A 15095-nucleotide genomic window follows, 5' to 3' on the forward strand; every position below is an offset into this window, starting at 1 on the left:
GACTGCACCATGCCGTCCCGTGCCAAGAAGTACGGACAATCCTGCCTTAGTTGTCGACAGCGCAAGATTCGTTGCGATTTAGGCAGGCCAGCTTGTGCAAAATGTATGCGGATCAAGGAATGCTGTGTCTACAGTGCCCATGATTCCACAGTAACCCGGCTGCAGAATGCTTTGGCCACATCAGAGCAACGTTTTTTGGAGCTAGAACGAGATCTCCAGGGCTTGTTGCTGCTTGAGCCTGCTCAATGTCGAGACGCGCTTCGGACTGTCACAGAGAGCTTCGGTCAGAGGCTTTATGAGGCTCGCAAGGGCGAGCATGAGCATTCCGGGACCCCAGATCGCACGTCCAATCATGGGTCGGTCAACTATCTTGACGGTCATCAGCCTGGTCAGCATACCCCGGCCAACGACGAAGGGAGCACGGACGAGGAGGAGAATGAAGAGGTGCGTATCTACGCGTGTGTTCACGGCCTACTCTGACTCTGCTTAGGGCTAGGGCGCGACTTCAAGATTTCACATCGAGGAACACGACTCCAACGCCGAGCAAGACCAACGCCCAAGCTACGATGATCCCGCACAGATCGAATATCATAAACGCTGGCTGACTTCGAACGCGCGGTTCCACAAATCTTTCGAGCAAATGGCATATGCTGGTTTGCACAACGATGATTATATTGATGCAGAGACTGCCAAGATACTCCTGAGTATGTACTGGATGTGGCAAGGTCCCTTGCATAACTGCGTCTATCGTCGAAGTAAGTTGGTGGCCTTCAAGCGTGAGCAACGCGCTAACATCTTAGGCTTCTTCCGAGATATGGTGTTAAAGGGCCCATACTTTTCTGATTTCCTTGTTAATGTCATATACGCTCATGCAGCAAGACATATTCAACCTAGCGACACGAGATACGCGACACTTCTCCAAGGCGAGCCATTTCTCGACCGAGCAAACTGTTTCTTCTTGATGAGCTGAAAAAAGACAGACCAGCTATTCCGACGATCCAGGGTCTCCTGATTCTTGGTGGACGACAGTGTGCAGTTGGCAGGAACAGTGAAGGTTGGTTATACACTGGCATGGCCATCCGTATGATCAAAGACTTGGGTCTCCACCTTCCACGACGCTTGCGATTGGCAACCACGGAGCCGGACGACCTTGAGACCTGGAAGCGTGTGTACCTTTCCGCCTACGTCTGGGACAAGTCAATCAGTTTGTGCTTGGGCAGGCCGCCATCATTGACAACCATGCTATACCCGCTGGATTGTCTTTATGACCATACTGATGACCAGGAACTATGGCAACCGTTCTACCTGGGTGGCTTGGAGTCAATCTATGCATCCACTCCTTGCTACAACACCACAACATTCTCCCATTTCGTTAGGTTGTCGATGATCGTCAACGATGCGTTCGATACCGTCTTCGGTTCTCGTTCCCGAAAATTCGTCTTCTCTCGATTGAAGCACATCGAGCAGAGGTTGTACGAGTTCTATCGGACACTTCCAACGGAACTTCAAATGAACGAAAGCCTGGCCAGCTCAGGCTACCCACCTCCGCACATATGTTGCTTGAATATCTTATATCATACAATGTACATCCTGATCTATCGGCCTTACTTCCTGAATAAAGGCCTCGGACCCAGCCGCGACGATGCTTTGCTCGAGCACGCGGCCACAGTGTGTACTCGAGAAGCGACCGCTGTCAACAAGATCTTCCAAGCCTACGGGCGGGCTTTCGCCAATAAAAGACAGACCTACTTGCTCTCATATTGCGTATATACCGCCGCCACGATCGAGGTCAAGCAGGTGGGTGACCCAGACCCTGCAATATCACGGGCCGCTGTGGAGCGCCTTGCAACGACTCTGGCTATGCTCGAGGAGGAAGCCAAGCAGACGCCTGGGATCCGGAGAAGTATCGAAATCATCAGAATGCGTCTTCAAAAGCAGCGACAATCGTCTCAGACAGTCGAAATGGCTCGCACTCAGCAAGAAACGATCGCTGCTGCGGCCATGAACGCCCTACCGACCGTGTCCGGAGATTTGGGGCCCCCACAGCTACAATACGAAGCGCATGGTGGGGATACATCAAACGCTCACGCATATGGCACTCATGGCATGCCCACCTTGGGAAATGACCACAATCATACAGCCTCAATGGATGCTTTGTCCCAATGGCCGGTCAGTGAGGGTTCTTTTGACTTATGGAACATTCCTACACCGGACGTGAGTGGAGGCTTCGTGCCAGATAGCTTGAGCTGGTATACCATGATAGAGTGACGCTTTCGAAGATTTGATAAGTGTCGCCAAAATCTCAAGGTCCCCCAGACGAGCTATTCTAAATCATTTCCAATCAGGATTCTGGAGACTGGTGCAGTGGTGCATCGCTCGCAGGCCTGCGCATGGACATCGTGATGGATCCACTGCGGACGCCTTGGGTATCGCTACAACGCATCGAGACAGAGGCACGGCTCGTCGGTCAATACCACGATTTCCGTCTGTCCCAGTCTTACGCGGAGGTCCTTGGCTCCCATGTCATCCGGCATGCCAAATAGATCTCCTGATCACCGATTGATTCCTCATAACCTTCAGTGGTTCCCCTGGGCGGCCCACAGCTCGGTATCATACCGACATTGCCAATGCAATCATTATCATATCCCCGCATTCAACTTCCACATCACTGCTACCTATATATCTGGGGTATCCAGTGGCCAACAGGTATGCTGGCTAGCCAGCGTGCCAGAGCTTGAAGAGTCAATCATTTGAACGCACGTAAGATGGACATCCCTCCGAAATCCGAGTCGACAAGTATCGAGCATGCCGCCACCCACAGGCTAGAATACACAGACGACGAGGCAAACAAAGTACTTCGTAAGCTTGACTGGCACATTTTACCATTTGTCTTCTTGCTATACACCTTCTCGGTGCTCGACAGGGGCAACCTGGGAAATGCAAAACTCGCTGGTCTTGCTACGGACCTTGCTCTTTCCAGCAATCAATATACATGGCTGGGAACAATGTGAGGAAACACCTGGCCCGGTGCAGACGCTTGCTGACAGGACCCAGGTTCTACATTGCTTACATTGTCTTCCAATTCACCTCCCTGGGTTGGAAGATCTTCAAGCCTCATCAATGGGTGACATTTGTGGTCTTCTTCTGGGGAACTGTCTCGACGCTGCAGGCAGTATGCACCAACTGGAAAGGCTTGATGGCATGCAGATTCCTGCTGGGCGTCGCAGAGACCATGTTCGGACCCGGAATCCCCCTATACTTCTCATTCTTCTACCCCCGACGACACATGGGGCTGCGGTTCGGACTGTTCCTGTCGGGCGCGGCTCTGGCAAACGCGTACAGCGGAGCCCTCGCATACGGCATTAGCCACATACATTCATCAGTCAGCAACTGGAAGATCATCTTCATCATCGAAGGCGCTCCTACAGCTCTCCTTGCAATCATCACCTGGTTCTTCCTGCCTGACTCACCCAGGGAAGCCAAATTCCTGACTCCTCGCGAGAAGGAAATTGCAATCCATCTTGCGGATGACCATCAGGCGCAGACGGAAGATCCTGGACAAACCGGAATCCATTTCAACAACCTGCTTGACGCGTTCAAGGACTACAGGAATTGGATGTTCGGCCTGTCCAACTTCAGCACCAACGTCTCATTTGCGTCGCTGCCATTGTTTTTACCCACCATCATCTCTGAGTTCGGCACATACAGTACCTTGACATCAAATGGGTTGTCGGCACCTCCCTACCTTCTCAGCTTTTTCCTGATCATCGGCGTGTCGTTCTTTTCAGATCGCTTCCGGGTCAGGGGACCCTTCGCCGCCTTCTTCGCCTGTTTGTCGGCGATTGGATATTTGATCCTCGCGCTCACAGACGTGGTTGCAGCGAGATACGTCAGCTGCTTCTTGATCGTTACCATCTTCGTGACCGTTTCCATCGTCCTTGTCTGGAACGCAAACACCAATGAGAACGAATCGAAGCGAACTGGTGGCGTCTGGATCATCCAGACGGTTGGGCAGTGTGGGACAGTTCTTGGGACCCATTCTTTCCCTGCGGCCCAGAAGCCTTACTATCGTCGAGGCATGTGGACTGGATTCGGCTTCTCCTTGTTTTCGGCACTCATCTGTACGACTTTGAGTTTTTTGCTCTGGAAAGAAAACAAGAGAAGAGATCAGCTTTATGGCAAGATTGACCGTGCCACAGAAATGGGACATGATGAGGATACCGGTGATCTTCCACCGGAGGCGAAGTTCAGGTACATCATATAGACTGGTCAAGAGGTGACCCTCCGCCAGAGGATATGGGACTGCCTGGAAATAGACGATCCTAGCCTACATAATAAACCGCTCTGGTCTTGATGGCACACTTTTGGATAGACTACCGTCCTTATTGATAATCTGACCTACCGCGTAGAGAGTTTCAAGGACATCCCACCATAAAGTCACGTCTGCACTGCTTTGGGTCTGTTCAGAATAGCCTCACTTCCCCTGGCTAACTAGCTCATCTAGGTGTTCCGTATTACACTAGAAATAGAATGTTGGGTGGGCTTGGGTGGAAGAGAATACTGTACCAGTTATGGACGCTACTCCCCACTCCGCCTTCCGAAAAAAGTTTCCCTCACGCGGAGAAACCCTGGCTTTCGCATCACTTCGTAAACACAATAGCACTGAACCTCATATTGTCCGTACACTCACCCTCTCCGGACCTTGTTGTGCTGGTATCAGAGGGCATACATTTCACCCGGCACCGCCAACGATTTACGGCTGCCGGACAGTCGCTGGACCGTTCAACCTGCGCTTCATCCCGAGCAACACCGCAATATCGCAACGAGCATTACCACGACCACGCTACTAGCCTTCGACAGACAGGCAACAGGGACAGACACGCGACAGCGACCGGAGTAACATTGAGCGACACTCACATAATCACACACAATGTCGTCCTCCCAACAACCCGAAATCTCAATCCCAGTCCCCGTCTCCCTCACGTCCACATCAATGACCCTCCCCCCACCAACATCCCAAGCCCTAATCGCCCATCTGCGCGCAACAGGCGATATATCGTCCCTCTCCGGCCTCCTATCCGACTCCCTCGCCCGCACCGGCTGGACCGACCGCGTCCGCGCCCTGAGTCTCGAACTCCTCAGGAACGGCACATGCGACACATTCCCCGAACTCATGTCCGAAGTCCTACGACGGGCCAAGATTCCCAACACTGGCAGACACTCAGATGGCCCCAGCTCCTCCACCTCAGCGTCCACAAAGAAGAAGGACGCACAAGCAAACGGTACGATCGCGAACGGCAACGGCGCAATCGTCTTGAGTAAAGAATGGAGCGGTGGGCCAGATGGTCTACCGGACATACGAATCCCCGAAAGTACAGTGGAAACGGGCGTGGAGTTTCTGAAAGAAAAGATCAAGCATGCAGTCGAACCTATCGAGGATGATAGTGATTGAACACCTTGGGTTACTGGGCGCTGGGTTTTTGGCATAGCGAGCGGAGTTCTACTCAGGTTCATCGGACTGGATATCATGTTAGACTAGCGGAGGACTTCACGGCCAATGCTACGGCATTGGGTAGGGTCGACGACAGGGCCATAGACGCTTACACAATGACACATTGAATGCTCGGTCACCTCCAGCCATAATGGCCATTGGGGCGATGACAATGCGGTAACAGTATGCGCTCTTATCGTGCACCGTGACAACAAGTCTGCTTATTTTGTTAGACAGCCGGTCCGTCAAAAAGTTCTGCAAGATCAAAGGGCCATCAAATCGATATAATCTGTCACCACCACTGTGTGGCTTCATGCACGTCTGTCTTTTCGCTAATTGCTAACCAGAATTCTCCTCAAGCCGTACATACCCTCATGCACTGAGCGGCAGAAGTGATATTAAACACCAACAACCTATCTGTACATGATCTGATCGCCTGGCAACCGAGTAGAAGTTGTTAAAGAACGCCACCAGGTAGATTCTGTGTCGGCATTGTTCTCACACTCGCAGAGCCCGAGAGACTTGCACCACCACCCGACCCAACAGGCTTGACCCCTCCGGCGGCACTACCCATATCGCCGCCAATCGGGTTGGCCAGTTTCCGCAGCATGAACATTGGTTTCTTGCCTTCCCTGTCCAAGTCCTTGAACAAGGCCAACGGCTTCTCGTCAAGTCCGACGCACCGTTCCTGATCACCATAGACAATGTACAAAGCATATTGTCTCCAGTCAGCTTGTATGTTGTATTTACGCAAGGCAGCTGGGAGGACTTTGTAACAAGGATCCTCAAGGCCCACGCGGAATGACTTGAAGATCTCGACGGATGGGGCTTCTCCCGAAGTGTGTCCCCCAGCAGCACTTGACGGTAGCTGCGGTGGGACAGAGGCGGACTGTTCTCGTGACGGTATGAGTGTAGATGCATTTGATATCGTGGAGTTGCTCGGGTTGATTTTCGCGGAAGCGGATTTCGCTGAAGTGGGAGGTTCTCGGTCACCAGACAATGAATTTGTTCGCATAGTCGTCTCGTCCATGCCGTCGTAGCGCGGGATGGCACTGCTCCCTTCTCGCTGATACGATCGAGGAGCCAAGGGTGGGTGTTGGTAAGGTAGAGGGGAGGTCGGAGAAGGAATACCAGGAGAAGGATGCGGTAATACACCACCTGACATCGAGGCTGTTAGCGAATTCGAAGCCAGGCTAGCTGCTGCTGAAGGATCCAGCGAACTGTTGTCTGCAAGTGTCCTACCCTCGTGTATGGTGTTCGGTATATGCGTTGGAGAATTGTTCTTGGGTGTTGAGCTTAGGCCCAGCTTTTTGGAAAACGTCCTAGTAAGACTTGTCTTCTCAGGGAGGACCGTCTGCGGTATGACTGGAGGAGAAACGACGTCCTGTTGATACATATCCGGACTCATGACGGAATTCTGGTAGGGGGCGTATGGTAAAGGCTCGGATCTCTCTTTGGCCATCTTGAAGACTGGTAGAAGTTCCTGTCGCAGCTTGCGGTAGTCGTCTGCTAACCGGGTTAACTGCGCCTCGGCCTGTAGGATTCGCTCGTCTCGCAACCGCATCATGGCTCGTGCCAGTCGTGTGATGTCTTCTTTGGTTGCCATTTCATGCTGAGGGTTCTGCTCGGCAGCTACATCGTTCAATCAGACGATTACCCTCCCCGTACAATGGCAGACTCACTTGGTGGAACATAGTCATCAGGTTCGATGGGAATGTCCTGATTCACTTTCATATCGTAGACGTTTTTCAGTATCGTCAACCTGTGTCCCACACTGGCAATGCCCATCTCTTTCAGCTCATCGTGTTTCAACGCGACCAGTGCTTCGCCTTCGATGCCATGTTCTGACAGTCAAGTCAGCCCGATGCCGCCCGCCTGTCATGGGCTACGCTCACCTAGAAAGGCCTGGCAATACTGCCGCAGGTTCAGACTCGAAACAAATTGTGCGCATTCTTCCGGCGTCCATTCCGTGATGATCGTTCTCGGTAAACCAGAGTCTTCTCCAGAGTTGTCGAAAGTGGTAGGGGTGTGTTCGTTGGAGGCCGGCTCGGAGGAGGTCTCAGAGTCTGTGTATGTATGTACTTGGGTTGGGGAAGTCATGACGCTTCTCTCATACTCGTCGTCGGCGTCTGAATCGGCATGATACGTGGTGTCGCCAGGGTATGCCATGTTGTCTTAAGCCTCTGTAAGCACGCGGCGCTTGAGGGGAGCCTCGTGCAGCCGCGTGGAGTATGCCAATCACCGCCCTTCGGGGGTCCTTTGCAGGCGCACTGACACAGAGTTCGTAGTGAGACAGGGAGAGGATCTCATCGACGCTAGGATCTCGTTTCGGCAGAGGACGTGGGTGCGGTGGTCTGAGTGCAGGCGGAGGCCTCGTGGACTCGACTTGACAGCAGATCGGTTGGAAGCCAGTGGGCGAACGTCAAACGGGGACAGGCGTCAAGGAGGGTGAATGATTCAGTTCTTCCTGGTAGTCACAGCAGGCCAAATCTTCGTATTTTCTGGAAAGGAACAGAAGCCTTAGAATCAATCTTGAAGGGAACGCAGGACCATCGCAGGTGGAGGTATTGTATAGGGTGCTGTGGGTTGGTGGATGAGGCGTGGATCTGCGTTAGGTATGGTCGCCGATCTAGCGGGAACTAACAAGGCCACTCCAGGCTATCCTTTCGAGAAGTCCGCTGGCTGCGCCTCTTTTGATGGTGAACATCTCGCTTGTGTAATCATGAGGTGCTAACACAGTTTTAATGGAGATGTTGAATACCTAGTGAAATTCCTGACGGAGATCATGCATGGAACAGGGTGTTGCGGAAAGATGACTTAGATTCAAAAAGTAGCTGACTGTCTCAAGAAAGCCCCCATACATCGATGAGGTGCTTCTACAGGACCAACCGCTCATACTGATATTGACCTTTGTTCCTGCTCTCCAACATTTTGATCTGGGAAACACTACGCTTGGATACCTGGCCGCCCCCTTTCCTGACCTTCAAGGGGTTCACGACATTGTCAACACGCAGGGCAAGCGGAAGCCCTCCTTGGACCTGCAATGAGTCACCACCTTCACTTGCCTCTGAGTAGAGTGTAACGATCGTTCCGGGCTGTTGGTCCAAAGTAGCTTCCGGTCCTGCAATGGGCATCTGTCCTCCGGCACTCTGATGTTTCCGTACAGATTCTTCGTACCTCAAAGTTTCACGGAGAAAGCCTTGCAACTCTGTGGCATCTTCCAAGCTCTGTGTCGCATGCGTGATTTCTGTTGCTAGGTCTGGTACGATGTTACCAAAGAAGTCCTCGTTTTCCGAGGCCGCGACAAATCCAAGGGGCCCAATAGCATCGACACAGCTGGACAAGATCTTGACAACACCGTCAAGTTTGGCGGTTGAGCTCCCACTTTCAGCATCGGCAGGTGGTAGACTCTGCAAAGACCTGGTATGACCGCCTTGGAAGAGCTGTTGCCGTAGAAATTGAATGAGGGCCAGAACCTCTCGCTGGTCCAACAGGGTTCGGAGATTCTTTGATATGACGGATGTTGCGGAAGCGCCCAATCTGTCCAACGCCTTGACCAATGCTCGTTGCAATTCTGCTGGTAGCCACGTTGACTCAGAATTTGACACTGACAACGTTTGCAACTGCATGTTCTGTTTTGCATCATCTTCGGAACCGGCTTCAGCGGCCACAGGGCTTTGAGCCGCTTCCGCTACCGTCGCCAGTGCTTGTTGTAACAGCACTTGAACCACGGCTGCTTGCTCCTCCACCGAGGGACTGAAGCCATTTTCAAGACACTCGACAAGCAGGTTGCGGCTAGGGTCAGCATCAACCAACGCATGCGCAATCGAATGAATCGTGATTGACCCCGCAGAGCCAGCATTAGCTGCTGACAAGGCTCGCTTTATAGCAGTGTGGCAGAGCAAGCCCAAACGCGATAGCCAGACTATCAAGCGGAACGTTGGCAGCTGCACTTTTAATATTCTCGCGCCAGGGATGTCGATATTCGGTGTGGTCTGACCGAAGTCCAACTTGAAGACCTTCGAGATGAGATAGTTGACTCTGATATCGGGAATCGAGAATCGACTGGTTGGTAAGTCATCGATGGTTTGACTGGGGAAAGGCGAATGCAGCGATTGTGAGCGTACGTGGCCTGTGAAAGCATCCTCAAAGCCAGCCACATCGCTTGCTTCTGCCAGTTGATCAAGTCGCTTACGCAGAGCCTGCCACTCGGCGTCCGTTCTCGCACCATCGTTGAACGTCCCAATGTTCAGTGTTTGCACATGCTTCGCGATGGCACGCGTCCCGTCCTGGGTGCTGACGCCTCGGCCAATGCTTTGTAGGAGCTTGCTGCCGTGCTCGAGCACCTTCTTGGATTCAGCGTCCGGCGAAATATCGATTGCCACCAGCTGGTTATGGCGTTGCCCGATGATGCGTCCTGACTGTGTCAAGTATGCAATGAATTCGACAGGGCCTCCTTGGTTCTCTACGGCTGTTCTTATCCGTTTTCGTTTGAGGTTTGCCTTCTTGGTGTCAAGTTGCACTCGGATCGATTGAAACTTCAAATCGTAGAGCCGCAATGACTCTTGATCCGAGCAAATGGCGAATGCGGGAGAGATGGGCATCATCTCGTACGTCCCAGAGAGACCTGTATGAAGGACAGAGGCCAGAAAGGGTACAAGGCCTGTGAGCTCGTAGGTCAGAAATGCCTCCCCACTTCTGACATAAAGATGAGAAGCGAGGTTTCCAAAGATGTACCGCTTGTCTTTCGCATTGGCCAAGCTGGCTGGTTTGCCTTCCATGGCGAGCTCATGCTCAAACAGAGGCGATATCGTTCTGGTACTGGCCCAGGCTTTCTCCTCAAATGCCTCAACGGGCCATAACCCGTAGAAGATACTCGATTTGTCTGTGCTGTCCTTGTGATAGGCAAGTGCGAGATAAGATGTGTGGGGATATGCGTCGCCGAGTAAGTCCGACCGTTGTTTCAGGACGGTTTTCCGTGCCTCTGCCATACTCAGATGGTGAACCGCAAGGATTTGGATACCTGACTCTTTTCCGACACATAATGACCCTGACAACACCATCTTGTCTAGGTTGCGGGAAAAGATGCTCAAGCTGCCATTTTGCTGCACGACCAGGATCTGCTCAGCATTGTCCGAGAGTACATTGACGGACAGCACTTGGCTGATCTGATCGCGAAGTTCGGGACTTTTGCTTGTCTTTATAGTTGTATCCTGGCTCTCGAACAACTGTATCTGGAGGCTTTGAAGTTTTATCGCACAATAAGATCTTCGCTGTTGCTGTCCGTCTGCACTCCAACGAATTGAGCACGGCGGTCCAGAGAAAGAGGAGGTGGGAGGCACAGGGTACGATGTGAGAATATTCCCATTTTGCGCCTATGTTGTGTCAGAGCATATCGGCAACTCAGTTGCAAAACTCGTACCTCATAGATACTGAGTGAGTCGCCATCAATGGCCGCGCAGATTTCTTTTCTTCTTCTCTTCACGCCATCCCGCAGAGCGTAGACGCTCCCAAACTGGGTTGTGGCATCGGACCTAGCATTACGAGGGAGTCTGACCAGCAGATGAGGAGCTGAGATCTCCATTGTCATGCCGTTGACATAGTGAGCAGGTGCACAGCATGAGTTGTACCAAAAAAAAGTTTCAGTAGAGACGCTCACAAAAAGTTTCCCCAAATTTTCATGTTTTAACTCGGAGATGGTTCCGCAGTCAAGGCTTCCCGGTTAAAGCTTTAGCGGTCGATCACCCGCATGGGCAGCAGAGAAACAAGCGGCTCAATGAACCCGCGTCACTGACGCGCTCTCGTTAATGGATTCACTTCATGTTCAACACGCGACAAAATCCCATCTCGGATTCAGAAGTCCTACACTTGCAGCCAAGTCAGCTGCAATGTCTTCTCATTTGTCCTTGATTTCTTAGATTCATTTTCACTAAGACTGTCTTCAATGACAGCAACAACCGGACTTTTGGCATTGCAAACAGCGCATCTGCAAACAACGAAGTTATGAATGGCTGCATTGTTGCAGTGCGACAATGGGCCAGCGCAAGCTGCTCAGATGCATCCCTTCTTCAGAAAAGGTACTCCTCTCGTGAACGCGAACAATCCAGCCACTAACCCTCCCACCAGTGGTTCTGAACCATAACGTTCCTGAACAACAACCGTCGTCGAACTATCACTTGGGCCTCGATGGCACCGCAGACAATCCTGACATCCAACCTCAGCGGCAGTCAAATGCTGTTCCACACATCATTGTGAACGATGCACATGTCCCGAGTTCAGACTCCAAGCCAACATGTGCCACATCACCCGCTGAGACATCGCGAAATCTAACTTGGAGTGCCCCCGAACGAGATGACCTGGAAGATGAGAATAGAAGGACCAAGCGTCGCAAGTTATCTTCAGAAGCAAACGACCAAGACATTCCGACTCAGATGAGCATGAATTCACACCAGCGAACGTGGCACGACCAGCTTGAAGCAGCAGCAAAGCAGTCCCCAGAACATAGAACGCGGGAGAGAAACCCTAGCGAGGGAAGATCAAGCTCACGACCTGCCGATCTAGACACAGGGACAATTGAATCACATGCAGAAGTAGGCAGATCGGCTGGATGTGATGAAGGCAAGAGCCTTACTCCGGACCCGGCATGTAAAGGAGAATCCGAGCTTGGAGATATCTCAGACTACAAGTCGTCCATACCGTCCCTTACGATCCAATCACCTCCTCCAGAGCACAAGCTCGTCAATACCACCCCAAAGAAGAAGAGCATGATAGGTCTCAACGCTCAAGGCAAACTCATGCAGTCACCAAAACGATCGCCTAGAACGAAGAAAAAGGAGGGTGACCAGCAGGATCATGGCACCAGCAAGCCTGTTCGTCGATCTAAGAAGGTGGAAATAAGAAACGGGAAGTTCGTCTCTTCACTTCGGATCACGCTTCCTTACACAAGTACGGAAAGTGGGCAGAAGATCGATACTATCTTGTCCAAGCAACCAGACATACCCATCCGCCCTGCGCCGCAACATCAACCGCTGGTCGGAAAAGCTCCCAAGGACAACAAATCAACGCATCCTTTCTTCTTGGGCAAGCTGGCCGTCAAGACGGATAAGGAGGCACTGGCTAAAAGTGAGAATTCCTCTATCGCACCAACCACAGATGATGAGGCAGCCACGAGTCCGAAAGCACCAAAGCCATGGAAAGACATCGTCTTTGCTTCCAGAAAGCCGACTTCCAACCGGACTCTGGGCCTATTGCCTGCGATCTGGCCACCAGCCTCTCTGCAGCATATTTGCACGGCGGACACTGCTCGCTCGACCTTGATTCTACCACCACAGATTCGCTCAGCATCCTCAAAATTCAAGTATTCTGCCTTTTCCGTCAGGGATGATGAGGATGTGCTGCGCAACTTTGCTCGCAAGCTCAGCTTTAGGCCCTCTCAAACTGGGTCTGTTCACCTTCCACTGCGGCGCATGATGAGCGGCAAAGCACTTGCTGCAAGTATCGATCTCGAGGCAAGCACAGCGTTCGGAAGCCCTAGTCGACTTCTATCACTACAAGAACCACTCAAGAGACGCATTGAAACAAGGCCTAGCCCCTTCGACAGAGGCTCGGCCGCCGGTCCTCATATGTGGTCGCAGGATTATGCTCCTACATGCTGGCAGGAAGTCTTACAGGTACAGAGTCAAGTGCTGCATGACTGGCTGAGCAGCCTGCAAGTGCACCAGGTACAGACTGGCCAGTCGCAGACAAGACTGAAGGTGCCGGCAGTGAAAAAGCGTCGGAAAAGAAAATCGGATGAAATGGATGACTTTCTCGTGGACTCAGATGAGGACGTCCCAAACTCGAACCTGGGTGGGAAGAACGCGATCTTGCTTGTGGGTCCTTCGGGTTGCGGCAAAACCGCATCTGTCTTCGCCATCGCACAGCAGCTGGGCTTCGAAGTGTTTGAACTTCATCCCGGCATGAGGCGAAGTGCCCGGGATATTCAAGAAAAGGTTGGCGACATGACACAAAACCATCAAGTACAACAGGCGGACATGCTGAGCAGAGCATCCAGTGTCTCTCCGGACGACGCAGATACGCCTCCGTTGTCTACTGAGGTTTCAGAGACAAGTCGACAGTCTATAGCAAGTTTCATGGGTCCAGGAAAAGGTGGGAAAAAGAAAAAGTCCACCGAGACTGCTGAAAAGAAAGAGGTGAAGGCCAAGTCCCAAAAACAGTCATTGATCCTCCTGGAAGAGGTTGATATCCTTTTCGATGAAGACAAAGGATTCTGGACCGGCGTACAATCGCTGATCAGCACTTCCAAACGACCGGTTATCATGACATGCAATGATCTAGAATCTGTTCCTCTGGAGGAGCTCGACCTTTTCTCGGTCCTGGCCTATACACAGCCCGAACCCGATCTTGCTGTGGATCACCTTCGATGCATCGCAGCAGCTGAAGGGCATCTTCTCAGCAAGGAGTCTATCGAGAATCTTTATGCGACGAAAAGCTACGATCTACGCGCCTCTATAACCGAACTCAATTTCTGGTGTCAGATGACTGTGGGCTCGCATCAGGGCGGGCTTGACTGGATGCTGCCCTACAACGAAAAGCAGAGTATCACGGAGGATGGGTCTATAACTCGAATTGTTAGTCAAGACACTTTCACGACGGGTCTTGATCTCTTCCCTGTCGACATGGATGCGCCGGAACTCACTATTGACTTTACCCGCAACTGCTTGGAGATTCCAGCCTCGGACTGGGTCAAGGACGAGATTCCTCTAGCAGCTCTTGGAAATCGACTGCAAGCACTCGATGATATGCTTACTTTCTCCGAAGCCAAGAGTGCCATGGATCTCATCGATGGAAGCGACACCCCATTCGTCAGTGCCATGCTCACAGAGCTCTACGGTGGCCAAAATCGCCGATCAGCGCGAGACGACGTGGTCCAGCTGCGCCTGGAGCATCTCAATGACAAGCACATGACCAGGCTCGACATCGCCGACTCCTTCGAAGCATTGATGGAGGAAAGCAGAATCGGTCTACCCACGAGCCTGGGGCGAAAGGCACCTTCTCTTGACAATGCCGCACAGTCTGTTGTGACGGACGTGGCTCCGTACATTCGCTGCATCGTCGAGCATGACTTACGGCTGGAGCAGATCAGAAATGAGCTTGGTGGAGGTCCACACGTGAAACGCCAGCGAAAGACACGGGCGGCTCGAGCAGCTCTCGAAGGTGGAACGAAGGTCAGCACTCGCCGAGATAAATGGTTCCCGGAGATTCTGAACTTCTCTGCTGTCCTGGCGACTGGTAATGGGTGGCCACAGTTTAGATCGGACGAGCTGAGCTCTGCAGGAGCTACTCCGTCTTCCTCAATGGCTACGGAAGTTGACTGAGACTTGTGGATTTACGGAACGATTTTCGAGACGTGGGAGAAGCTTATGACCTCAGTATGGGACGATTGATGACTTTGAGCATGAGATCTCGCTAGCTGCACTTCTGAAGACCGACTCATGATGCCATAAAATGACAACAGCACAGAAGATACAATTATTTACGTTTTGACATAATCCCGGCGCCTTCTAAAAATGATAACATGTGCAACGATGTGAAGCCGCACCCA

General features: G+C 52.1%; 6 protein-coding genes across 6 annotated transcripts; 4 read left to right on the forward strand and 2 right to left on the reverse strand.

Moving 5' to 3' along the window:
• Nucleotides 1–9: 9 nt before the first annotated feature.
• EDD37DRAFT_608995 (nitrogen assimilation transcription factor nirA) lies at nt 10–2268 on the forward strand (the record flags this gene model as incomplete). The annotated part of the gene is made up of 4 exons (XM_062815095.1): nt 10–444; nt 497–755; nt 801–856; nt 895–2268. The coding sequence occupies 4 exons, from the start codon at nt 10–12 to the stop codon at nt 2266–2268; spliced, it is 2124 nt and encodes a 707-aa protein (XP_062669862.1).
• A 249-nt stretch (nt 2269–2517) lies between these two features.
• Nucleotides 2518–4514, forward strand: EDD37DRAFT_392382 (major facilitator superfamily domain-containing protein). The gene is made up of 2 exons (XM_062812248.1): nt 2518–3007; nt 3055–4514. Exons 1-2 carry the CDS (start codon nt 2766–2768, stop codon nt 4262–4264), a joined length of 1452 nt encoding a protein of 483 aa, XP_062669863.1. The 5' UTR covers nt 2518–2765; the 3' UTR covers nt 4265–4514.
• A 416-nt stretch (nt 4515–4930) lies between these two features.
• Nucleotides 4931–5452, forward strand: EDD37DRAFT_608997 (uncharacterized protein; the record flags this gene model as incomplete). Its single annotated transcript, XM_062815096.1, has 1 exon — nt 4931–5452. The coding sequence occupies one exon, from the start codon at nt 4931–4933 to the stop codon at nt 5450–5452; it is 522 nt and encodes a 173-aa protein (XP_062669864.1).
• Nucleotides 5453–5948: 496 nt separating this feature from the next.
• On the reverse strand, nt 5949–7660 carry EDD37DRAFT_649874 (uncharacterized protein; the record flags this gene model as incomplete). Its single annotated transcript, XM_062818186.1, has 3 exons — nt 5949–7123; nt 7174–7335; nt 7387–7660. The coding sequence occupies 3 exons, from the start codon at nt 7658–7660 to the stop codon at nt 5949–5951; spliced, it is 1611 nt and encodes a 536-aa protein (XP_062669865.1).
• A 432-nt stretch (nt 7661–8092) lies between these two features.
• Nucleotides 8093–11264, reverse strand: EDD37DRAFT_629880 (uncharacterized protein). The gene is made up of 2 exons (XM_062816545.1): nt 10914–11264; nt 8093–10866 (listed from the first exon to the last, which is right to left on the reverse strand). The coding sequence occupies exons 1-2, from the start codon at nt 11079–11081 to the stop codon at nt 8368–8370; spliced, it is 2667 nt and encodes an 888-aa protein (XP_062669866.1). The 5' UTR covers nt 11082–11264; the 3' UTR covers nt 8093–8367.
• A 1-nt stretch (nt 11265) lies between these two features.
• On the forward strand, nt 11266–15049 carry EDD37DRAFT_694235 (telomere length regulation protein). Its single transcript, XM_062820079.1, has 2 exons — nt 11266–11568; nt 11618–15049. Exons 1-2 carry the CDS (start codon nt 11499–11501, stop codon nt 14866–14868), a joined length of 3321 nt encoding a protein of 1106 aa, XP_062669867.1. The 5' UTR covers nt 11266–11498; the 3' UTR covers nt 14869–15049.
• The last annotated feature ends 46 nt before the right edge of the window (nt 15050–15095 follow it).

The sequence above is a fragment of the Exophiala viscosa genome (genome assembly GCF_022695815.1).
Source record: "Exophiala viscosa unplaced genomic scaffold EDD37scaffold_5, whole genome shotgun sequence".
NCBI classification, from domain to species: Eukaryota; Fungi; Ascomycota; class Eurotiomycetes; order Chaetothyriales; family Herpotrichiellaceae; genus Exophiala; species Exophiala viscosa.

Bases quoted from the DNA above. Each gene is read 5' to 3' on its own strand.
- EDD37DRAFT_392382 (XM_062812248.1), top strand. From the start codon at position 2,766: ATGGACATCCCTCCGAAATCCGAGTCGACAAGTATCGAGCATGCCGCC. The intron at 3,008-3,054 runs GTGAGGAAACAC...GACAGGACCCAG, and splicing joins TATACATGGCTGGGAACAAT to GTTCTACATTGCTTACATTG.
- EDD37DRAFT_629880 (XM_062816545.1), bottom strand. From the start codon at position 11,081: ATGACAATGGAGATCTCAGCTCCTCATCTGCTGGTCAGACTCCCTCGT. The intron at 10,867-10,913 runs GTACGAGTTTTG...GACACAACATAG, and splicing joins ACTCACTCAGTATCTATGAG to GCGCAAAATGGGAATATTCT.
- EDD37DRAFT_694235 (XM_062820079.1), top strand. From the start codon at position 11,499: ATGGCTGCATTGTTGCAGTGCGACAATGGGCCAGCGCAAGCTGCTCAG. The intron at 11,569-11,617 runs GTACTCCTCTCG...CCCTCCCACCAG, and splicing joins GCATCCCTTCTTCAGAAAAG to TGGTTCTGAACCATAACGTT.